Source organism: Macaca mulatta, chromosome 3 (genome assembly GCF_049350105.2).
Source record: "Macaca mulatta isolate MMU2019108-1 chromosome 3, T2T-MMU8v2.0, whole genome shotgun sequence".
NCBI lineage: Eukaryota > Metazoa > Chordata > Mammalia > Primates > Cercopithecidae > Macaca > Macaca mulatta.
Window position 1 is genome coordinate 2,430,662 of NC_133408.1, and position 25,105 is coordinate 2,455,766.

A 25,105-nucleotide genomic window follows, 5' to 3' on the forward strand; every position below is an offset into this window, starting at 1 on the left:
ACGAAGTTGATGAACTTCATGAATATAAGATGGCAGCAATGCCCCACATTTAAGAAAAGTTACCACAGAACCTACATTGTTTAATAAAGCCAGTGCCACAATAATAATCAGATGCTCAATTTTTCAATAAAAATCATTACAAACCCTGTATTTTGCTATCTATAAATGAGGTGGCCAAGGCAGTTCTTGGCGGGAAACCGTAGAGCTGTATGTGCACAGAAGAGAAAACCAGGATGACGTGAAAATAAACAAGGTATTAAATCCCCAAGTGAGAACAAAAGTGGAGAGAGGTCAGAACCGGGGCCCTCCTGGGTCCTCCTGGGGAGGGTAGGAGGCTAAACGGCACAGGTGCCAGGAAGCCTCCAGGTTGGTCCCGGGGATGGCTGCACGAGTGCTCAGACACGAGAGTCACCAGGCTGCACACTCAGGCCCCACTGGTGTGCGTATTACACCCATTCAGGAGAGAAGAGAAGACTGTCACATTTTCAGGCATTTTGTAAACCAGTTGACAGCTCATTGGTAGCTTCAAATAGGGCATGGTAGGGACATTTATACCTTAGACATTGGCAAATGCTACAAATCAGGGGTTTCCACACATTCCCACCCCTCCTTGCCACCAAAAGCCAGGTGTTAAGCACTTACACCACTATGTAGCTACTACAACATGTAAACCACGTGACAAAAATGAAAAGGCTGGGGGTAGGGCTGGGGAGAGACTCATTTAGAAAAAATTGAAGGTATTAAAATAAATAGCAATTTTAATTTTGCACTGTGTTAAAAGTAGGATTTTCCCCAGAATGCAGGAATGTTTAATATCAGGAAATATATTAATGAAATTTGCTATATTAACAGAATGGAGGGAAAACCATGTGATCATCTCAACAGATGCACATATGGTAAAATTCTACTGCCACTCATGATAAAGATTATTTTTAAAAGAACTCTCAGGCAAACCAGGAAGAGAAGGTAACATGCTAAACAAGATAAAGGGTATATACAAAACAACTAGAGTAATATCACACTTAAGGATGAAATACTGGAAGGATTCACACCAAAGACAAGAACGAGAGGCAGCCTGCTAGCCATCACTATGATCCAAACACTACACTCAGCACAGTACCAGAAGTCCTAGCCAATTAATACAGGGGAAGTACAAAGCTTAGGAAGATGCATGTTCCCAAAAGGATCCTCTATCTAGAAAACATGAGACACAAATGACGAGCTGTGGACACAACATACAAAAACCAATCACTTTTCCACACAAGAATAATAAGCCATTTGAAATGTCATTGAAAGAAAACATTTAGTAGGGATAAAGGTGATATTTCTGATAATTGGGAAAAGGGAAGACTACTCAATGACTAAGGCAAATGATTAGCCAATTGAAAAAATATCCCAACTTCAAACTGTACAAAAACAAATTTCATATAGATCAACATGCTAAATGTGAAAAACAAAATAAAACCTATTAGAAGAAATTAAAGAAAAATATGATTATTGAAGTAGGGAAAGTATTCTTAGGATTCAAAACCGAAAAGCAATAAAGGAAAAAAACTGATAAATTTGACTATATTTAAAATTTCTTTTAGAAAAAAAAAATCGACCAAATCCAAAGACCAAGATAAAACAGGTAAACACTCTCACATGGGAAGAAACCGAGGTAGTGGCTGGCCCTGCCATTTCTGCCATTCTCCCATCATATTCGGCTATGTGCTTTCTTTTTCAATGTTTTATGTTGAAATTTTAGGCTTATGGGAAGGCTGAAAAATAGTACAGAGAGTTCCCCTATGTCCTTCTCCCAGCTTCCTCTAAAATCTTAGATTTGTAAGTTGTGAGCATGAGGAGAAGTATGTATCAATCACAGATCTATACGTTGTGAGCTGGGAGGACATATCGAAATCAGAAAATAAACACTGGCACAATACGATTGGCTACTCCACAGACCTCATCTGAATTTCGGTGGTTTCTCCACCAATACCAGCTTCTGTTCCAGGATTCTGCCCAGAATCACAGGCCACAGTTAGTCATCGGGTCTCTAAGCTGAGCCCAATCCTCAGTGTTTCCAGTGTTCATGACCTGGACACTTCTGAAGAACACTGATAAGGTATTTTGCACGATGTCCCTCTACTGGACCGTCTGATATTCCCCCATGACTAGACTGTGATTGTGCATTTGTGGCAGGAGTCCCTGAGAGAGCACACGGCTTGTGGTGTGGGGCTGCATATGATGGCAACTTGTCTCGTCAGGTGATGCTGATCTTGATCGCCTGGGTGACGTGGTGTCTGCTGGCTTCCTCCATTCTAAAGTTACTATTTTTCCCTTTTTAATAAATAAACAACTTGAGGAAGAGATACTTCGAGACTAGGCAAATATCCTGTTTCTCTCCAAACTCTGGATTCTCCCCCGGAACTCGCCTGAAGTTAACTATTTCTGTAGTGCTGGCTGCCTGAAGGCGGTTTTCTACTTCCTCACTGCTCCTACACCAATTAATTGGAAGGTTTCTGTCAGGAAGAGATGCCCCTTCTCCCTCATTTTTTCAATGTCTTCTTATATCAATAGGTAGTGATACTGACTTTGTTCTATAGATTATACATCTATACTATCATTACACATTTCCTTGCTCAAACTGACCCCGCTTTGGCCATGGGGCTCCTCCAGGTTGCTTATGTGCCTCTGACACACCGCATCCTTTTTGGGCACTTCCTTATTTCCAGTGTCATCAGAGGTTCCAGACTCATCTTCTGCAAGGAGCCCTGCTTATTTTTATTGGCAACTGATACTAAGGTGTGCTACCTGTTGCTGGAGGTCATCGCTTCTAGGTCTTCCCAACGGACAAAGCTAGGAGATGCATGTGTAGGTATATCACTAACCCATGCATGTAACGTGTACACCTATATTTACTTCTGTGTGGTACGTGCATATATTAAAGACCACAGGGTCACACTGACACCTGAATCCAATCCAACAGCACGGGCTCCCTCTGCCATCTTCCTTTCCTTATTTGTAACTTCTTCCTGGGACAGTGAGAAGCCTGGCTCTCATTATCTACTATAAGTCTGCTTACTTGTTCAATCCCCACATACACATGAAGTCGTTTCACACTGCTCAACATTAACACTGAGAAAAAAATTTACTTCTATTTTGTACAGTTCTCTTCAGCCTCACAGAATCCAGTCAACATATCATTTTCCCAAATAAGGTTAACACTTGCCTTTCCACCCCCTTCGCTGTGGTTCTGCCGCTTTATACTACAGTGAGATGTGTGTTTTCGGCTTATATTTCATTTTGAGTCCCCCACATCCTTGCTGATACTAACCATCTATTTTACTTTGGAGTGTATGAAGTACTGCTATGGTTTCAACAGCTGGGCCACACTAAAAGGTGTACTGAGAGCAGCACTGCCCCCCACCTATGACCCAGCACCCACACCACTTCCCCACCCCCTCGCCCTCTGCACCCCACCTACGACCCGGCACCCACTCCTCCTCCGTCCCCTCGCCCTCTGCAGTCGCCATCTCTTTTGTTTCTGGCTCTGCCCTCCCGTATCTGCTCTGCACAAGTGTGCAGGGAGCATGTGTTTTCCTGCATCCCCTTCTTCTCACGTCAAGGGCAGCATTTAGATGTTCTTTGGCATTTGCCTTGTTCACATCCGCATGCCCTGAAAACCACCTCGAACCAATTCACAGAGGTCATCCTCAACAGTGGATGTGGTTGTGTGGCTATACCAGAGTTTACTCAACCTTCTCCTGCATATGGATATTTAGGTTATTCCCAGCGTATTTTCATATTGTTGGAGGTCTATCTTCTGGAAGGATTCCTAGAAGTAGAATTGCTGGGTCAAAGGGTAAGTGTTTATGTGGTGTTGTAGGTTGAATGTGGTTTTAATATGCCCAACAGTACTTCATTGACTTCCTCTTCTGATAAGTTGGGGGGAAAACATCAAACACCAGGGAAGAACTCATCTGTTGAGAACCTAATAGTGTGCACCAACAAAGGGTGGTCATCTTAAGAAATGCTAATAGCCACTGCTCCACATTATAACCATATTTCATCCTAGAAGAAATAGGTTCATACAATTCAAGAAGCACAGTGCACCTCACAGAGACAGACTTCAAGAGCAAGCCATCTGAAACCAAATAAATGGCCCTTGCTAGCATCATCAATATCAAACAAAGACTTCTGTCTTAAACTCCATTTCGAAGCTCCTATGAACACCTAGGAATCTACCTATGAGAAATGAAAATACACATCCACACGCAGACATGCTTGCTAATGTTCAAAGTCACATGATTCATAACGGCCAAAATGCAGAAACAACCCAAAGTCCATCGCTGGAGCGGGATAAACGAACATGCTATGCCAATACTAGTAAAAGGAACAAACTACTGATACGTGCTACAACACGGATGTACCTGAAAAACATGTTAAGTGAAAGCCTGATGCAAACAACTACACAGGACATGAGTTGCTTCCTGTGAAACGTCTGCAAGGCACATGTGGAAAGAGCAGGCGGGCTGCCTGAGTGGTTGCCGGTGGCTGGGCTGAGAGTGCGAATCAACTGTAGACAAGCACAGGGAGCATTTGGGGTGACGGGAGTGTTCAAGAACTAGGCTGTAGTGATGTCCGCACAACTCAGACATTCAGAAAATCACTGAATTGTCCTCTTACAGAGGGTGCATTTCATGGTAGCTGTTTAAAACAAAACAAAACCGCCTTAGAATGCCTTTCCTGCGGTTTATTTTCCGCCCATATTTTCCCAGAGCATTCTAAAAAGGTGAACACTCACAGCATTATTTGATCACAACTTGCAATCTGCATTGTTTCCTTCAACGATCAATAAGCCCAGGAAATCATCTAGATAAATTCTCGATGCAGTGTGAAAAGGCACACAGGGCAGGTAGGTCTTCTGTCCAACAGCATCGCCCTATCCCGGCTTCACACATAGCAAGCAGTGTCTGGCGAATCAAAGCCTGCCTTTTCCAGTCTACAGCATAGCTCAAAATCATTGTCAAATAAAGGAAAAAAAAACCTTACTTTTCCTACAGCAAGTGCTTCCAGCGATAAACAGAACTAAAATCTAGCAGGCACTTATTGCCTGTGCCACACACAACACGCGCCTATGGCTAATTCGTGCATGGAGAATTCAAGGTGAGCTGCACAGGACGCTATATGTCAGTTCTGCGGGACAGGCATGTGCTCAATGACTTCCTGTAGGTTCACGTGACACCAGCCCTTTCTGTGTAAATATAATCAATTCCTCACAGTTTCATTAGAGGGATAAAATTAAAGAATAGAAAGCTTCACTATGAACGAGATAAATATGTCACTCATTCACCTGCATGTGGGTGAAAACATCTACTACGTGACACCAAAAAGTGTGGAGGGAAAAAATTCCAGAGTAGAAGTTAGAAGATGTCACTTTTAACCTGCTCTGCTCCTGGGTACATAAATACATAGTATGTAAAGGACTCAAATTCAAAATGACCAAGACTAATAAATATGCATTTGATGTGACTACTTTCATTCATATCTAGAATAGAGGGGACGTAAAGAGTCAAATAATTGCTGTTTAACTGCAGCCGGGGCGCTGAAGTCTCTGGAAACTCTAACCTCTGTTTAGATTGACTTCATGCTATTTATGCTTAGGTCTAAACCAAGTGAAATGTGTAGATTAACACTGTTTCCCACCATTCTTCATGTAGAGGTCAGAGGTCACATCTGTAGCTCCCCAGCATCTTTTGAATCCCCTCTCTCTACCTGGGGACATCCCTAAGACAAAAGCCAGAATTCTATTTCCTGTTCTCACAGCCAGGGTGCACTCAGCCAGTCAGATGAACCCACACAAAACCTCACCTCAAATGACAGAAATTGGAGGGAGCAGGTCCCTAGTGGAATCTATTCCTGAAAAGGGAAAACAATGAGACAGGAGAGGGCTTGGGGATGCAGCAGCGGGCAGAGGGCCCACCAGCGGCATCCGGCAGCCCAGGCTCACTGCACATGGTCCCAGGGTAACCAGGTATTGTGCCTGACTCCAGAGCCTCACGAAGACCACGAGAAGCCACTTGACATCCTTGAAAAGATTCCTTTTTTCAAGGAAATCAACTCACTCTAAGTGACTTAACACTGGCTGGGTTGGACACATTGTGCCCAACTGTTACTAATCAAAGAAAAAGAAACAAAACTGGGTTTATGTGCACTGCCATACGTAAACACACAGGAATAAAATGCAACTTTCCAACTTACTCTCCAGCCTGACTGATATATATGTTAAAGACCTCCACTTCTAGCTTTATAATTTTAGAAGTGAGGGTTAATGAAATATTAACTACTATTGAATTACCTCTGGTTGCTTATGATAAGCTCTGGACTTACAGAAGTGAAAAAAAATCCCTGCTCCATTTAATTCAAGACAACTAACACAGTCTAGTCCCCCCAAGACTGAGGAAACAGAGAAAGGGATCAATTCTAATCCCTAGAGTTTCATGTTTTCTATTGGACTCTGAATCCATCATTCCAACCCTCTAGATCCTGCCACCTAAGCCTGCTTAACCCCTAAGGCCTATGCCCTCCCTTCCTATACCTCACCTTTTTCCACAGTTACTGAGTCAAGAAAAGGGACATGACTCTGTGCCAAGTGCCAGCCTCGCGTGAGCCTCGGCAGCCATGGCAGGAAGTGGCGTAGCACCACCTACATTAGACAGGACTACACATAGGTTCTACGATGAATATTGGTTGGATAACTGAATGAATGATTATTTGACTCTGACTTACAACAGTCTTCTAGAAATGGAGAGAACCTCGGCAACAAGCAATTCAACTGCCCTCATTCCACATCCAAGGAGCCCACAGCACAGCCATGAAGAGAATGCACCATCCTGTTCAGAAGCAGGGCTGGGATTACATTCCTGATCTCCCAGATTCTGGGACACTTTCCTATTTGCTCCTTGACCAAAAACAGCTTATAAGAGATGCTTTCTTGGCCAGGTACAATGGCTCCACCTGTAATCCCAGCAATTTGGGAGGCCAAGGCAATTGGATCCCTTGAGTCCAGGAGCTCGAGACCAACCTAGGCAACACGGTAAAACCCTGTCTCTACAAAAAATACAAAAATTAGCTGGGTGTGGTGGCATCCACCTGTAGACTCAGTTACCTAGGAGGCTGAGACTGAGGCAGGAGGATCGCTTGAACCCGGGAGGTTGTGGCTACAGTAAGCTATGATTGTACCACTGTACTCTAGCGTGAGCAACAAAGCAAGACGCTGTCACAAAAAAACAAAAAAGATGTGTAATTCCTTTAAGCCTCCACAGTTGAATCAAACTTTTTTTTTTTTTTTTTTTTTTTTTTTTTGAGATGGGAGTCTCGCTCTGTCCTCCTGGCTGGAGGGCAGTGGCGTGATCTCAGCTCACTGCAAGCTCCGCCTCCCGGGTTCCTGCTATTCTCCTGCGTCAGCCTCCCGACTTGCTGGGACTACAGGTGCCCGCAACCGCGCCCGGCTAATTTTTTGTATTTTTAGTAGAGACAGGGTTTCACCGTGTTAGCCAGGATGGTCTCGATCTCCTGACCTTGTGATCCGCCTGCCTTGGCCTCCCAAAGTGCTGGGATTACAGGTGTGAGCCACCGCACCCGGCCAAATCAAACGTATTTTTTCATTTTATTTGGCTGCTTTTTCCTGAATCCTCTCAGAATTATTCGAAATATTCTTGTTTCTGTCAAGATGTAGTTATAACTATTACTTCAGAGAATGTATTTCAACTGTATCTTGTCCAAATGGGGTTAAAATGATGCTGGCAGGACAGAGCTACTTTTTCAGGATGTGGCCTCCCTGTTTTCAACAGATAATTTACTATGTCACATTTTATGGTTTTATAATAATTTTGAATGTTTTGTAAATGTTTATATTCTACATAGACAAGCGTGGAAATCTGGAGATAACACAGACATATGGGGCATAAATATGTGACTGATTCACCAAGTACAATAGGATGGGGGGCAGTGTAGGGAGGCAGCAAAAGCATATGTTTTCAGAAGCAGATAAACTTAATGCTGGTTCTACTACTTATTACCTACAGAAAAAGTAAGTTAAAGTTATTCTCTCCTTCAGCAAAGGCTTACAAGTGTCTGTCTGCCAGGCATTGCTCTGAGCCCTCAGGACAGATTCAGAGCAATAGCCCTGCCTTCCTGAGGCTTCCATTCTGGCCAGGCAGGCTGTGTGGGGAGGAAGGGAGTGGTGGGTACAGATGGCAGAAATAAACAGAATGGTGAGCAGGGCACATAGCACACAGCGGTGTGTGAACACTGAAGTGAGGGCTAGCTATAGGCCCCAAGACAGCTGGAGCCATGGCTCTGAGTGGCAGGAAGGGACAGCAGGAAAGAAGGCTGCAGGGGGACTCTGAGCAGGAGAATGACGTGATGTCTTCCATGTAGAGACTCAGATCTGACTGCTGGTCAAGAACAGACTGAAGGAGACCAGGAGTGGAAGAAGAGATCTGTTAAGAGGCTACTAAGGTAAGCCAGGCCAGTGTTATCAGTAAAAAGGGATGATGACAGTGACCCTTAATAGCAACATCCTAAGATCATCATGAGGATTAAACTAGATTAAACCCACTTTACCATGTCTGACACATAGTAAGAGCTTAATAAATGTTAAATATTATCCAGCTTTCCTAGGACGTCACTGAGCCTCTTAGCATCAGTTTCCTGATCTGATAAATAGGGGTAATGAGACCTCCTACAAGACTGTCGTGAGGAATAACTTAATTACAAGGACCCTGAAGAAGAGCCAGTTCTACCTAATAAAAGTTTAAATGCATGTGTCTGTGTTTTACAAACAATGTATTACAAATTTTGTAGGCCGTGGGAAGGTACAGACAGACCCTGGCTTACAACAGTCTGACTTACATTTTTTTTACTTTATGATGGTGTGAAAGTGACACACATGGCCGGGCGCGGTGGCTCAAGCCTGTAATCCCAGCACTTTGGGAGGCCGAGACGGGCGGATCACGAGGTCAGGAGATCGAGACCATCCTGGCTAACACAGTGAAACCCCGTCTCTACTAAAAATACAAAAAAAACTTAGCCGGGCGAGGTGGCAGGCGCCTGTAGTCCCAGCTACTCGGGAGGCTGAGGCAGGAGAATGGCGTGAACCCGGGAGGCGGAGTTTGCAGTGAGCTGAGATCCGGCCACTGCACTCCAGCCTGGGTGACAGAGCGAGACTCCGTCTCAAAAAAAAAAAAAAAAAAAAAAAAAGAAAGTGACACACATTTACTAGAAAGTGTACATTGAATTTTGAACGTTAGGTGTATTAAATGTATTTTCAACTTACAATATATTCAAGTTATGAACCTCATCGTAAGTTGAGGAGTATCTATACAAATATTCTGCAAGTCATATATGAGGTGACAACTGCTTTGCAGAATCAAACAGAACCCAATATAAAATGAGGTCTATAGTTGAAGACTCCTCACCTGAGATCCTCTGGAACACGGCGGCATCACATCATTACCATCCAAAGAGTTCCAAGAGCACTTCATGGTCCCTCCACTTCCCTTGTCTCCAAGACCCAATCTATTGCCCACAACCAAGAATTCACAACTGCTCTCTTTTCTCCAGCTCTGCCACCTCTGCCCCACGAAATCATGGCAAAAGCGCCAACCCAGGCCTCCATTCTTTCTCTTGCACTTCTTCACCCCCTGGCTGAAAGCACTCTGAGTCTGCAGCACCTGGCCCACGTGTCTCTCCAGCCTCACCTCCCAGCCCCTGACTGGACAATGGTTCTGGTTCTATCCTGGCCCCTCTAATAAGCAGGCCCTCTGGCAGGCTATCCTTCTACCCAGAAGGCTGCTGTCCCCGCTCCTGACATGAGCTCATTCTCTCCCTTTGGGCCTCAGCATACCACATCGCACTCAGAGAGGCCTTCCCAGAACATCATGCCTCCACCAGGAGCCACCCTCTGATGCCATCTATCTCAGCTGCATCTCTTCAGTCATGATGATAAAGATAGCACAGGGGCTGCTTGACTGATGGTGGAGTTCCAATCCCATGAACCCATTACAAGTTGAAAACATCCTAATCTGAAAAAGCATTCATTACACCTACCCTACCAAACATCAAAGCTTAGCCTAGCCTACCTAAAAGGTGCTCAGAACACTCACATTAGCCTACAGTTGGACAAAATCATCTAATACAAAGCCTGTTTTATAATAAAGTACTTAATATCGCAGGCGATCTATTGAATGCTATGCGGAAAGTGAGAAACAGAATGACTGTATGGGTACCACGGTCAAGTCAAAAATTATTACTGGAACCATGATAAGCCAGGTCTGTGTGTAGTTGTGAGACATGGTGTCTGCCTCTGTGATCTGTTTAGTTTCCCCACCAGAACGTCAGCTCAAAGAGGCACAGACCTCCTCTCTGTCCTTCTCCACCGCATCCTCCCACGATGACTCACACAGAGCAGGCACTCAGGAAAGCCTGCCCCTGAGAGAAAAGAGCGAAGGGAAAATGTTTCCACAGCAATGGGAACTACTCTCCACTGCACAGATGATGGAGAGAATGCAAGGAAGCTGGGAAAGGCTTCTTTGCCTTTCATCGCATTGGCTGAACTACTAAGAAGATGGGTGTTCTGAAACTCCAAACCTGAAAAAATCAAATAATCACAAAAACAAATCAAAACTCATGCAGTTAAGATATTTTACCAAGTTAACAGGCAACTTTATTTCACTGAATGCTGCTGACCCAGTGGAACATAAACATATACATGCAACAGGCCCAAAGCAACAATACTTGCTTTCCTCTGGGGGTAGGATTGGTGAGGGAGTCATCTTAAATGCAAAACTGAAATTCCCAGCTAGACAAATCAAGAACAAATCAGGCACGAAGTTTTCTAGTCCTCTGAGTACTGAGTTTGGCGAATAAAGGTGACAACCTCCAGGTAACAATACTTTTAGAGAAAAGTGAATTTTTTAAATAAATAAAAAACTCCATTTCCACATGTATCTTTCTGTAAGTATGCCCCATGACATGTTCAGCATAAGCTGGTAAGAATCTGGATCCTGAGTCCTAGGGTGAGATTCCCAACTTTTCAGGACTGAGGACACCACCATGATTTATTTTCTATCCTCCTTTCAAAAGGGCAGCATGTCTTGAGGCATATTTCTCAGTCCAGGCTCCCACACGCAGAAGTCCCGCCTCCCTCCTGAAGTCCTGCCTCCCTTCTGGAGCTGAGCATCCCTGCTCTTCCTGCCTCCCTCTCACCTTCTCAAGGACTTGGCTCCAACATTATCCTCTTTCCTGGCATATTATAAATGTTTCCCTCTACTGGATCATTCCTATTAGCTCATAAACATTTAAAAATACAAATAAAAACTTCCTGTGCCCATGTCCCCTCCAGCCACCATCCCATGACTCTTCCCTTTTAACAGATAGTCGTCTACACTGATGTTCCCACTTCTACTCTCTCTGTTTCCTCTCCCCACCACTCCAAACCTATCAAGGTCACTCACAACCACCTCTTATCAAAGCCAACAGGAAACTCTCCAGCCAACGAAGAATAAGAAGAACCCCTTGGCGTCTTGGCTTCCAGGCCACTAGACTCTCACTAGTTTCTTCTTTCTTCAAACAGAGCCCTTTTCAATGGTATTGCTAGACCCTCCCTCCCAATGTGAACACCTTGCCAAAAGCTCCCAGGTCATTCCTCATCTCCTGCTCTTCTGTATCCATACTGTACGCCTCAAAGATCAGCAATATGCAAATGACTCCCAAATTTACATACTTGGCCCCAACCTCTTCTTGAACCTGACCTTGAATTTCCATCCATATTCACCTTTCTCTACTCAGATGACTAATCATAAAAATAATAAGCAAAGTAAGCCCTGTTAAATACTGTCAGTCAGGTACTATTTCAGGCACTTTACATTAGCAACTCAACAACTCTGACAAGTTGCTTTTACTCTTCCTAATTTATAGATGAGAAAACTGAAGCACAGAAAGATTAGACTGCTTGCTCAAGATCATCTAGGAAATAGTTGCACAATGACCCAATCCTCGTCCTCCAGATCTGGCCCTTGAGTGGAGCTGCTGAGCTGGGCTGCCTTCCAGAGTCACAAGCTCCACATGTTCAAATCCTAACACTGGCTCTTCCCAGACTTCCCTATATCATACCTGGCACCAACGCCGAGTCAAAAGCTGAGTTGGAAGAATCAGATTCTAGATGTGAATAAATTTCAGAATTACTTTATTTCACTTGTATTTTCCTTTTTTGTGAAAGTGCATGAATGATATGATTTTAAAAGTCAATGCTTAGTCTAAGCTCTTTCAATGAGTATAAATGAATGCTGGGTAACAAGAAAGCATTGTGTCACAATCTAGCTGGCTACATTTTCCCTTTGTTAGCAGCATAAAAAATGGTAATGCAACTTAAAAATGATGGCATCTTACAAATGCTGAAATTCAGTAGGCTGAATCTGATCTCACCACTTCCGCCCTGGTCTGAGGTGCCGGTACAGTCACCCAGCTTTCACAAAAGTCTAAATGATCTCCTTGCTGATATTCCTCCTCCAGTCTGCAGTAGTGGAGGTGAAAAAAGCAAGCTGCAGTAAGGAGGTAAGGGTACATCTTGCCATTGCCACTTCCTGTGTGACCTTGGGTAAATCACTTAACCACTCTGTGCCTAGGTATTCCCCCCTGTAACAGGGGAATAATGATAATAATGCCTACTTTTTGGACTGTCATAAGTGAATTAATATATGTAAAACTCTTAAAACAGCCTGGCATATCATAAGCCCAACAGCCAGAGTGGTACTTTTTAAAGATAAATCAGATCATGTCATTCCCAAGGAAGGAAGAAAGGGTCTCTTAAGGCTTCCCATCACACTTAAAATCTAAATTCCTTACCACAGCCTGTGTGCTCCAAGATGCAGCTCTCCTCCACTCACGTCTCATTTCCTGCCACTCGCCCAGCTCTCTGGCAGTAATGGCCTCCCTGAGGTGACCAGCATACTACAAGGAGGCTCAGGAACCAAGGCTTTCACCTAAGAGGTCCCTGTGCCTGAGAGGCTGCTGCTGCCGCGACCTCAGCCCAGCTCGCTCCATCCTCATCACCTATTTGACCTTCTCTTACCTACCCTGCCTCATTTGCCCTTCGAAGCAAGAAAATGAACTGCTCGAGGGCAGGAACTCTCCTCATCAGGCTCATCCTGAATCTCCAATACCTAGAACAGTACCTGGGCCAGGATGCATGGGTGAAGGCCTGTTGGATCAATAAGCAAATGAAATAGAACCAGGTTCCAAAATCACCAAACTAGAAGCAAGTAGAGCTTCCATTTCACTGTACTTCCAATAAAAATAAAAGGTATCTCAGAGTTACTTTCACTCCCCTTCCTGTTCCATCACAAAGACGTTAAACCTAAAACCAAAGTCATTGTTCTTTGTATATGCCTAGGACATCTTATAGATATACAGGTGGAGAAGTGCAGCAAGCAGTACTAATCAAACTACAAAAAAAAAAAAAGTGATAATTTGATATTAATGGTCCTAGCCCAACAGTTGTCAAGCTATGGATGAAGCAAAACTCTGCAAATGGAAGGTGCAGTAAGACCCTGCCACAAAAACCTCTGTGGGCTACTGTGCTGTCCCTGTCCACACCCGAGATAAAAAGTTGTCGCCTTGGAAAGAAAAGTCACTCAAGGAATAAGGAAGAAATCTTAATGACTTCACTGGACAATTTTTAATTTTCCTATTTGCTTTTCCTACCTCGCGTATTATGACTATACAATATAATATAGGTTTTTTTTTTTTAACACTACCATTTCCAGCACACCAAATTACAGATTTGGAAATTCCTATTTTAGAAAGTTGACACAGAAAACCATTGAGTTTTCTAATAAAATTAGACCTCTCTGAGCTTTTTGGTTTCAAACTAAGCTTGATAACGTTGCTTAACTTTTTTATAGGCTGGTAAATGTAACTTCATCTATTACTCTCCAAAGTTAACTACCTCCTATCTATTTAAATTATACTACTTGATCACAGAGCTAATCACAGCATTCAAGGGAATAAAACCCAGTTCTTAAGTAAAACGTACAGCTAATAAATTTTGATAATAAATAATTAGTAGGCTTTGCTTGTACCCATGTGTAAGAATATCCACTGTAGCAATGTTTGTCACATGTTAAAACATATACAACTGTGTACATACTTTGACTCTTGCTGGGACAATACACAACTGGGTGCAGCCTTTGAACCAAGTGCCCAGGGATGGAGTGGAATGAGGTTTTACCTTTCTGTAGGTATTGCGTGCATGCTGATCTTTTTAAACCTATCAATACAAATCTACTGCTTTATGCCAGAAGCATTTTTTATCTCTACCTATCTTGTTAAGTACTGCATCTCCTAGGGCCTAAAACAGGGAGGGCCTAGCACATAACAAGCCACAGACAAGTATTTGTCAAATGAATTAAGTTTGTTTTATGCATTCACTGGACAAATAGAAGTTAAAAAAAATTCTTATTCCAAAAATCTAAAATAATTCAAATACTTTACAACACATAAATTCACAAGGAAGTGAAATTAGCCTCTGAGCCACGATGTTTTTTGTGGATGATGTTATCACTTCATAGCTAATCCTTCCCCCTTGGCCTCCCTGCATGAACATGTCACACCAGAGACACATGTGTCATCAATTTCTCAGAGCTGGATCGATTCTCTTTAAGCCCCTGCCCCTGCCCCTGCAGGAGGGCCTCCTTTTTTCCTTTCCAACTATAGCTTCAAATTTGATGTCGATGTAGTGGGATATACCCAGTCTTAGGAACCCTCAGACATCTAACAGGGCATCACTCACAGACAATGCATTCCTTTCAAAGCTTGTGTGAGTTCATCCTCTCCACCACAGGCAAGATATAGGCACCCAGCTCAGCCTGTCTCATCAAATATTTATCAAGCCCCTGTTGTGGCTGTCCATGCATAGTGGACCCTGCCCTCTGGAGGAACCGCGCAATGAGAGACAGTTAATTCTCTTATCCAAGAATGAACTGTATCAGCCAACCTTTTACCCTTTCTTCCTTCTCCCTTTCCCCTCTGGGAAACCCTCAGCAGGCAAAAAGGATACAGCAGTCTCAATCCCAAGGAAAAGATGGTCATCAAAAGACAATTAGTTTTTCTATCTCCTAAGAACAACTGCTCTTAAGACAGCCTAGTGTTTTGGAAAATGCAGCTCTGGGTGTCACCTTTCGAAACAATAAAACATACGGCTAAATTTAAGAGGAAACAAAGAGGATTAAATACATATTTGTATTCTCAATAAAAAAACTACGGTTCTATCATCTTAATCACGGAACTAAACGTAAAGAAACAAGTTTGATATCATGCCACTTTTCGTTATACTTCGAGAATGGAATGCAATAATGGTTAGTGTAAGAAGGAAATAAAATGCCTATATCAGAAGTAACAGCCCAAACCTGCTACCCAAAAATATTAACTACAAACTAAACACCACGGTGCAGATCTCCGACACAGAAATCTGGACAGGAACACATTTTAGGTTAGGTTCTCCAGCGTGTAAACTGGGACTCCAATACGTTTCAGCGTCCACAGTCCAATATGACACCTTCCCTCGCACCCATCCACCACGCAGTAATTTTCCTTCTCCTCATGTAAACACGTCAAAAGTCACCTCGGGCCCCCAACTGCCCCAGATTGCTCCCGATCGCTGCAGACGCCCGGCACCCGCAGGAACTTCCCCGCCCCGGGCCGCCCGCGGCTCAGAGCATCCCGCGCGGACACTGCGCCCTCGGGAGGAGACGCAGGACCGTCCAGGGCGCAGCCTCGTCCCCAGCGCAGTCTCCACGCCCGGGGCACAGCGTCCCCTCCTCACAAGGCAGCCTCCCCTGCCCGGGCCCAGCCTCAGCCTCATCCCGGGGGCAGCCTGGCGTCCCCCCCGCGCAGCGTCCCATGCCGGGCGCAACGTCTCCCCAGGGACATCGCCTCCCGTCCCCGGGCGCAGCCTCCCGTCCCCCAGCGCAGCCTTGTACCCGGGGCAGCCTCCCGTCCCCGGGGCAGCCTCCGATCTCCGGGGCACACCGTCCCCTCCCCAAAACGCAGCCTCGGTCCCCAGGGCGCAGCCTCGTCCGGACGCACCTGCCCTCCCCGCGGCGCGGCGCATCCCACGCGGACTCGGCGCCCTCGGGAGGGGACGCGGGGCCGCCCGGGGCGCAGCCTCCTCCGGGGGCCGAGCGCCGGAGCAGACGGGCGCCCCGGGAGGGTGGATGCGAGGCGGTGCCGGGGCAGCCTCGCCTCCCCATAGGCGCCCTCCACTCCCGGGACGGCCCGCAGCCCCGTCCCCGCCGCCAGCCCCTGCCCGGCGCTTACATAAACGCCGCCGCCGCGGGGTCCGGAGCCCGCGCCCGCCCGAGCCGCCGCGGCCCCGCGCCGCCCTCACCTCAGCCGCAGCCGCGCCGCGCCTGGTCCTCCGCACGCGCGCCCCAGGCTCCGACCGCAGTCCCGCGCCGGGCGGCGTTCTGCCTCGTCGGCTGTGCGCAGCGGCGCGGCGTGGCCGTAGCCTCGCGCGGCCCGGAGCCCCGGCCGCCGATCTGGCCGCTTGGCAGCCGCTGCCGCCGCCGCCACGGCCGCCTCAGCGCCTCAGCCCCTCAGCCCGGCCGCCGGCGGCTCCGCCCCCTCCCCGCCCCCGCCCGCCCGCCGGGGCGCGAGCACGCCGAGGGGCGGGGCCGGCGCAGCGACGCCGGACGTGCGCGCGCTCGCGCGTCCCTGTCTGTGGTAGGCAGCCGGGGCTGTGGCGTCTCGCCTCGCGACCACCTGCGGCGGACGGGCGCCGGGCCGGTGAGGCTGGAGCGCGGCCGGAGCTGAGAAACCGCAGCTGGGCGGCACCGGAGCGTGGGGCGGGGGCGCGGGACCGGCCTGGCGTCGCGGCGCCGCCCGCCCGAGCACCGCTGAGGAGACCCTGCCCGCCTTCGTGTCCTCCTCTGGGTGCGCGGCTGCTGCGTTTTGGGGACGGGGTCTCCGTGTCGCCCAGGCTGGAGCGCGGTGGCCCGATCTTGGCTCACTGCAGCCTCGGCCTCCCGAGCTCACGCGATCCTGCCGCCTCAGCCTCCCTGGTAGCTGGGACCGCAGGCGCCCCGCGCCCGGCGATTGGCGTTTGCGTTTTGCGGAGGTGGCGTCTCGCGGTGTTGCCCAGGCTCCCGGCTCCCGGGCCCACGCGCTCCTCCCTGCAGCGGGCGCCGCCCCGCCAGGCCCCCGCCGAGCCGCCCCTGCTTCCCCCGCTCCCAGAGTTGTCTGGGACGCGCGGGGCCCGCCCCGCATTGGGTCAGGGCTGGGGGCCGGCGGGGGGCGCGGCTGTCCCGCTGGCTCCCTCTCCCCGCCTGTCATCCTCACTGTAGACTCGGGGAGAACCGGGTCGCGGCCCAGGACCCCGGACGCGGTTCCCTCCGTGTGCCATTTAGTCCGCACTGACACTAGCAGCTGCTCCCAATTACCAATGTTTAGGTGATGGTGGTTTTGTTTGATTTTTTTGTTATTTTAGGTTGATAGTAAAAGCATTTTAAAGCTTTTTTTTTTTTTTTTTTTTTTTTTTTTTTTTTTACAGCATATGCAATAGACTTACTCCTCGATTTATCTATATTTACTGACTGTTCCACAGTTATACCAAGAAATGTTTACACAGATGATGATAAGCATATGTAGAGATGCAACGTTTTCACAGACCAGAATAACCAGCTCCAGGCTGCAGTTCTCCACACGAAGATAAAGTTTGTTGGGAAACTCCTGACTGCGGCGACCTGAGCCCAGAGGAGCAGCCGGGGGCGGTGGGCAGAGCCGGGTGTGGACAAGCGGGTGGGTCCTGCACCTGGGTGGGGGAAGCAGCAGGCTCCAGGGTCAAGTTGAGGTTGTGCTAGCCCTGGCTTCCAGACCTCAGGCGGCCCACTCTGCCCTCGGCTTGTTTCCTCTCTTGTGAAGTGGGGAGTAAAAGACCATCACAAGCCAGGGATGAAGTGGCACAAACTGTGATCTCAGCCACTCTGGAGGCTGGGTCGTAGGGGTGGAGGGCTCACTTGTGTCTCAGAGCTGGAGCTGTGGTGTGCGAGGCCCGCACCTGTAAATGGCCACTGCACTCCGGCCTGGGCAACACTGAGACCCTGGCTCTGAAAAACAACAAAACTTAAAAGATGAACACAGATGAAGTATGGGAGCCTGGTATGTGGTAAGCACTCCACAGGTGTCAGCCACCAGCCCGCAGTTCAGGACAGGTCAGGGGGAGACCCGCAGTCTGCGACAGGCTGCCGGCTTCCATCACTGCCTGATGGAAAACAAGCCTGTCTTTGGGGCCAACAAGCTAACAAGTGAGCCCTTCACCCCATCTGAAGGCGAAGCACCCAAAGGGGCAACCATGGACCACTAAATAAAAATCAAGACTCCTGGGACGCCTTCTCCGGACACATTCTTAGTAAAGAGATATGTGGATGAGGACGTTGTGTGTATTTCTGTGTAACAGGCCACCCCAAACCTCAGAGGGCGGAAACCTCTCTTCACTGCTCATGACCCTGTGGGCCTGCAGCTTGAGCCAGTTCAACTGGGACAGCTTGCCTCGGCTCCATGGGGTGTCTGCTGGACCCACTTATGGGCAGGGGCCCCCCAGCAGATCTGGGCCACGTGTCACCCACCCACCGCAGGCTGGTCAGGCCTCCCTCCCGTGGTGGCTGGGCTCCATCGGCAGCAAGAGAAAGCAAATCTCCATGGTGCTTCCCTCCATCTCCCCAGGAGAAGCAGGTGAGATGGCCAGGGCCTGAGTGGATGTGAGCGACTGTGCAGGGGACAGGCACGGGAAGCATGGTTCATCAGGACGGTCACTGCAACAGTCTTCCACAGGCCTTCGCTGAGATGCAGGTTGGTGTAGGGAACACAAGGGAACTCACCAGAATGGAGGCTGCTTATGCAAGTTTCAGCTTGTTCTTTTTCTCCCTCCAGAGCATAGGAGAACAGATGGCGGCCAAGGCCGGGACCCTCTGCTGCTCCCACGGGCCTCTCAGGCAGCTCTGCAGGACCAGCCAGCAGCCTCTGATTCTCCCTTCCTATTCCATGGCCTCAGATGCCATCCTTTCCACAGAGATAGTTTGTATCGTGACACTCTCCCTGACTTGGAAGAATGGCACTCAGAACATTCCCCTTGGTGCTGATGTCGGGGTGAAAGCAGTTTCCAGTCGCCTGGGGCCAGGACACGGCATTCCCAGCTGTTGTGGAGCATGAAGCACCAGGATGCCCATTTGGGTGCCTGTTGAGATCAGGCTCTTTGAGAAGGAATCCTGTGGTCGCCTGAGGAGGCCCGAAGAAATTTCGAGGACATCTCAGCCATCCATCCCCTGTTCACTGTGGAGGTCGAACACCAAGGTTCCTGGAGGGGGACCCTGGGTCTCCACAGAAGTGCTGGCAACCATCTACTTCCCGGCCTTCCATGCCTGCCCCACCTCCGTTCTGTTGTTTACCGTCTCCTTTGTGGGAATTATGGAATAAACGATCACTTTGGTGTCCTGGAAAATAAACCTGATGCTGGAGGGCTTGAGTGTAGGAATCCCGCTGGCCTTCCTATGTCTGCCCCATGAGTTAGGCTTTGCATAAGCATGTGAGACATCAACCGCTATGAAATGTGGTCTACACAGCACCAAAAAATCCATTTCACCACATTCTCCCTTCAGTGCAGTTAAATGGCATGACCTTGTGACTGCCCCCCACGAGAAGAATTAAAAATTACACTGGCCCTGCCAAAGCCTACAGGACACAGTGGCACAAAATGATTTCCATGATCTTAGGATATAGACCCAGGCCGACTCGACAGATTAAGTGGATTTCAAACTGTGGTCTCAAGCCTTCTGGGAACTGCCAGAAAGGAGGGGAAGGTGCCGAGTGGCCCAGCTGCCCAGCCTGTTCACACACTGGGCTTTCCAAAAGGAGGAGAAGGCGCCAGCCTCAGAGTGGCCCAGCTGCCCAGCCTCTTCACACACTGGGCTTTCAGTTGAAGAGAGTGTTCAAAGCTTACACATGTAAATGCCACTGATCTGTAAACCCCCTTCCTGTCATGCCCAGGGACTGGCAGACTGTGGCTAGAAGGGTGGGACCAGAGGGGTGGGTCACGTGACCTGCGCACGGGTGTGCTGGCCTCCCTGGGCCTCGGTGGCCAGGACAGCCTCCCTTTCCCTTTCCAGCCACACAGGGCAATCCGTGTGGATTTCTGTCTCCCCAGTTACAGAGTGTGCTGCCAACCTGCTGTGCTGAGACTGGCCTGGTCTTGGTCCTGGTGTCCTAGGGCTGATGACTGACCACAGCCTTTGTGCTTTTGAAGCCCATTTGACTATAGTCCTTGTGTACAACTGAAAATGAAGCTTTAAACAATCTTGCTTTGTTTTATTTAATTCTGCCCAATCTATTTGAGAAAGGACACTCACAGGTACTTTTTCGATTGTAGCCTAAAGTGGATTATTGATTTCCTTGTTTCTCAAACATCAGGAGGAGCATAAAACTGCTAATAAGAGGTGACCAATATTTGGTGATACCATGATTTGAGACATACTAATTTTGCCCTATATTTTAAAAATAAAATAAAAAGACATGAGACTGGAGTAGCAAAACCAGATGGTGCCAACCCATTCGGTCAACAGCTGCCATGGTGGTGGAAACTGTGTGTGAGGCCCGACCAGCTCACAATGTGCCACCGTCTCTGGGACAACTCCCAGCTCCCACAGTGATGCAGCAGGAGCAGTCTGTCTGTGCTCTGTGACAGGCACACAGCCCCCCACCCCACCCCCTGACTCCAGGACCTCAAGCGGATTCTGACTCCCAGGATGGCCCTGGGCACTTAGAACTGGCATTGAGACAATTGTGAGTCTCTCTTTGTGCCTAGGCCTGAAAGGTTTAAATCCAGCACAGTTAGGATGGTCTCCATCACTTGCCAGCCTAACAAGAGAAAACGGTTAGACACACAGGGGCAGGCGAGAGAGGACAATCTGATGGCCTTTCAGTGCCGTAGGCAGTGTCCTGTGCATGGGTCAACATGTGGCCAGGAAGATGTCTTTGCTTCAGGGCATTCATGTTCTAGTGGGGAGATGGCGTCACGGAGCAGCGCAGTGTGATAACTGGGCATTCACGTTCTAATGGGGAGATGGCATCATGGAGCAGCACAGTGTGATAACTGGGCATTCGTGTTCTAGTGGGGAGATGGCGTCACGGAGCAGCGCAGTGTGATAACTGGGCATTCGTGTTCTAGTGGGGAGATGGCGTCAGGGAGCAGCGCAGTGTGATAACTGGGCATTCGTGTTCTAGTGGGGAGATGGCATCAGGGAGCAGCGCAGTGTATTAATTGGGACACCATCCAGGGCAGGAAGAGAGGTGTGACAGTCAGTGCGGACCTAGCTGTGCCATGCAGCAGCGGCCAAGTAGTTTGGCCTGTCTGAGCCTGTTCTACATCCAGAAGAGGGAGACAATGGGTGGAAAGGCTCCAGTGGTGACGTACAAATGCAAGCTCCTAATGGAGAGGCATGTGAATGGTTGCAGGAGTCCAGGGCGCTGCAGCCGCACCGCTCAGGTGTGTCGGAGCAAGCTGCAGGAAGCTGCGCTGAGCCTTGGGGATGAGAAGGCACTGGCGGCAGGAGTGCCCTTGGCAGAGGAAAAAGCACTTCCATGGCACGTGAAGTTGGAGAAGAGAGGAGGTTTCTGCCACCATTGGTCAGAAGAGTCCTCCTGATTGGGCCACTTTGCACTCTGTAGAGACCAGGCAAAGGGAATGTGCTGCGTGGTTAAATCAGAGGTGGGCAGGCTGAGCCTGGGCCCAATGGTGTCCAGTCAGCAGTTAAGAATGAATATTAAACATGTAAAGTGTTGGGGTGGGTGGGGGGTTATGAAGAATAGATGCAGTGGGCTTCTGTGGCTGGCAGAGCCATAGATCTTTGCCATCTGGCCCTTTACAGAGAAAGGCAATCCCTGGTTTAGCCAAATAGGGCCTAGCTCTGGAACTGGGAGTTAGAGCAGCTGCCATCAAAGTGCATAGACTGTCTGGAGGTGGGAGAAACAACCCAAATCAGCACCACGGGTGAAGGGATGGGGGCTCTGACGTACTCGGTGGTGTCTGTCTAGAGCTCAGGCATGCCTGCAGCTTCCGTGCAGAAGACTTCTATCAGGTGTTGACACTGGAATTGGAAAGAGTTAAGAGGCTTTTGGAATCAGACTCAACAGGACTTAGTGATGGAGTCACTAGAGGGGTCTGGGGAGGGGAAGCATCAGGGCTTACCCAGGATCCTGGCTTGCACATATCGGTGGGTGATGGTGCTCTAGGATGACACGGGGGATAGGGAGAAGAAACCAGGCATTCCTTTTGGGCGCGTTAAGTTTGCAATGCCTACAGGATGTCTGAGTGGCTGTGTTAGGAAGACAGCTGCGTACGAAAGACTGATGTCCGGAGAGGAGAGCCGTGCTGGAGATGGACACTTGAAACCCTTGAAAATGGAAGACGTCACCGATCCCTTAAAGAGAGGGTGGAGAAAGGAAAGAAGGGAACCTGGCACCAGACCTGAAGAGCCTCAGCCTGGCATTAGAGGTGAGCATAGAAAGAGAAGGGGGCGTGGGAGGCAGGAAGGCCCATCGAGGCAGGAGAGAAAAGGCAGAAGCGTGTTTCTCTGGAGGCCAAGGCAGGGAGACTGCTTGAGGCCAGGAGTTGGAGGCTTCAGTGAGCTAATACCTCACACAGCTTGTATTCTTTTGTGTCTCAATTATTTCACTTGATCATGGATAAAGAGTGGAAAGGGAGACATAAATATGGTTATGTACGCAGATAATTTTAAATCTACAGCCGAAGTCTTAGATCTAATTAAAATTCAGCAAGATTACTGAGTATAAAATTGACACCCATGCACACACCCCCAAAATGATTTCTATGTATCAGCAGCAAACAACATGTAATTTGGAAGATGATTCTGTTTACAACAGTAACAAAAGTGTGAACTAAAAATAAATCAAAAAGAAGTACATGATCCTTAAGGAGAAATTCATTTTTAAAAATTACTAAAAGAGCAGGCAAATATAGAGACACACCAAACACCTCAAATTCTTCGTGGGATGAGTATAAATATATAAATCAAACAAAATTAGCAGCTTCACCAACTTCTTTTGAATGATACTAGATTTTTAAAATAAATCAGATGCAAAAACAGTATGGTTCCTGGTGACATACTACTCTAAAATAATGAACTAGAGCTAGGAAAAGGAGATTTTTTTTTTCTATTTTGCTGAGTTATGTCTTAATTATTATGTTAGCAGTCTTTCCTGAGAAGCTAAAAGGTAATTAGCAACTGAAGCCAGGCAAGAGGCGGAGGAGGGAGGGCGTGGGCAGGCCGTGCTCTCTGCTGAATCTCCAGGAGATGTTCTGGTGGGGATGGAGGCTGGAGGCTGAGCCTAAGTGCAGTTGGGTTAGTGACAAATTAGATGGCTCATGTGGTTATTTAAAGCCTTCTCTCTAGGGAACTTTCAACTACCATATATTCAAGATCTTGCAGTTGATAGTTTTAAACTGGAATCTCAGGGACTCGGGCTGACTGTTACCTATACGAGTCGCTAAGGGATACAGCCAGCTGTGAGCGGTGGTGTGAAAAATGGCCATCATTGCGTATTTTCAAACTTTTTTTAAGTATAATGCATACACCAAAAAGTATCCATGTCGTAAGTGTACATCTCAACACGTTAGCCCAAAGTGGACACAGCTGTGAAACCTCCACCAGGGCAAGCAGCGAAATGTGACCGACCCGGAGTGTCTGGCATGCCCCTCTGCAGCCAAGGCTGCCTCTGGGCCTTAAAGATAACCTCTACCCTGACTCCCACCTCCGCAGATTGGTTACGCCTGTTTTTGCTTCACATAAGCGACATCACACGGCATGTATTCTTTCGTGTCTTGATTCTTTCACTTGATGCTGTGTTCATGAGCTCCATCAACCTGTGCCTCTGTGAACCTTCTCATACTCCTCTCTCAGTGCACGTGTGTATATGTTTCTGTTGGGTTGTGTACCAGGTCGCAGGAGACACATAGGTCCCACTCTAACGGCACACTGATTTACCAAAGTGTTGAGCCACTTTATACTCCTACCAGCAAGCGAGGAGCTTTCCAGCTGTTTCTTGTCCACATCAACAGTTGATGTTGACACTTTGGCCACCCTGGAGGGTGGTGGTGGTTTCTCATGGTGGCTTTAATCTGTAGTTCACTAATGACCAGTGAGGTTGAGCATCTTTACATGTTATTTTCCACATGCACATCCTTTCTGGTGAAGAAGCCACAAGTTTTCTTTATTATTTATTTGTAGAAGTTATTTATATATTCCAGACCCAAACTCTTGGCAGATATATGTGTTGCAAATACCTTCTCTCACCCTGTGTCTTGCATTTCCATAATCACAGTGGAGTCTTTTGTTATACAGGAGTTCTTAATTTCAATGTGATCCAATTTATCTACCTTTTTTCTACGGTTAGGGTTTTTTTGTGTCCAGTTTAGAAAACTCAGCTACTCCATGGTCATGAAGGAATGCTTCTGTTATCTTTTGGAAGGTTTATTGTTTTAATTTTCAAATTTAAAGGACAATTCACCAGGAATTGTTTTTCTGTACAGTGTGAGGTAGGGGTTCAGAGTCAGTCCATCAGTGTTGTCTGTGTTTGATGTCCAGTTGACCTAGCACTGTTTACTGACATGATTTCCCTTCTCCCTGCTGCTCTGCTGCAGTAGCTTTGTTGTGAATTAAGCATCCATATAGGCATGGGTTGTTGTTTTTTTCTGAACTATTTTGTTAGGTGCTGAGGACTGGCCTTGAACTGCTATTTCCTGTCCTAATTACTGAAACTTTCTTAAGAGTCTTCTTTTGACACCATAGAATCACCTTGCAGTTTTTTTGTTTTTCAAAATTTTCTTGGTTATACTTGGTATTTTGCGTTTCCATTTAAATCTTTCAATTAGCTTATCAGTTTCCTCAAAATATTCTGTTAGAATTTTTATTAGACTTGCATTGAAGCTATAGATCATTTGGTGAGAATGGATATTCTTACAATATTGAGTGCTCCAATTCATGTTTAGCCA

General features: G+C 47.5%; 2 protein-coding genes across 28 annotated transcripts in view; one reads left to right on the forward strand and one right to left on the reverse strand.

Moving 5' to 3' along the window:
• Nucleotides 1-16,681, reverse strand: part of ADARB1 (adenosine deaminase RNA specific B1) — a 139,445-nt gene extending 122,764 nt beyond the window's left edge. For 13 of the 20 annotated variants that reach the window (XM_077995458.1, XM_028845245.2, XM_077995459.1 and 10 more), the window contains exon 1: nt 16,433-16,681. Coding sequence is in view for 3 of the 20 variants with exons in the window: in XM_077995440.1 (XP_077851566.1) it covers nt 16,132-16,156 (25 nt within the window). In the remaining 17 variants the exon portion in view is untranslated. Of the gene's footprint in view, nt 1-16,131; nt 16,363-16,432 lie in introns of those variants that run through there. The other 7 variants (XM_077995454.1, XM_077995457.1, XM_077995452.1 and 4 more) reach the window with 3 other exon arrangements.
• LOC106997216 (uncharacterized) lies at nt 16,260-20,393 on the forward strand. 8 transcript variants are annotated; one of them, XM_077995466.1, is made up of 4 exons: nt 16,260-17,493; nt 17,594-17,813; nt 18,766-18,891; nt 18,973-20,393. In XM_077995466.1, the coding sequence occupies exon 1, from the start codon at nt 16,260-16,262 to the stop codon at nt 17,385-17,387; it is 1,128 nt and encodes a 375-aa protein (XP_077851592.1). In that variant the 3' UTR covers nt 17,388-17,493; nt 17,594-17,813; nt 18,766-18,891; nt 18,973-20,393. The 8 variants fall into 8 exon arrangements, with proteins under 8 accessions (XP_077851592.1, XP_077851593.1, XP_077851591.1 ...); XM_077995467.1 differs by having other exon boundaries at nt 17,594-17,756; XM_077995465.1 differs by having other exon boundaries at nt 17,594-17,700; nt 18,353-18,891.
• The last annotated feature ends 4,712 nt before the right edge of the window (nt 20,394-25,105 follow it).

Excerpts from the sequence above, each read along its gene's own strand:
- LOC106997216 (XM_077995460.1), top strand. The coding sequence starts at position 16,260 with ATGCGAGGCGGTGCCGGGGCAGCCTCGCCTCCCCATAGGCGCCCTCCA.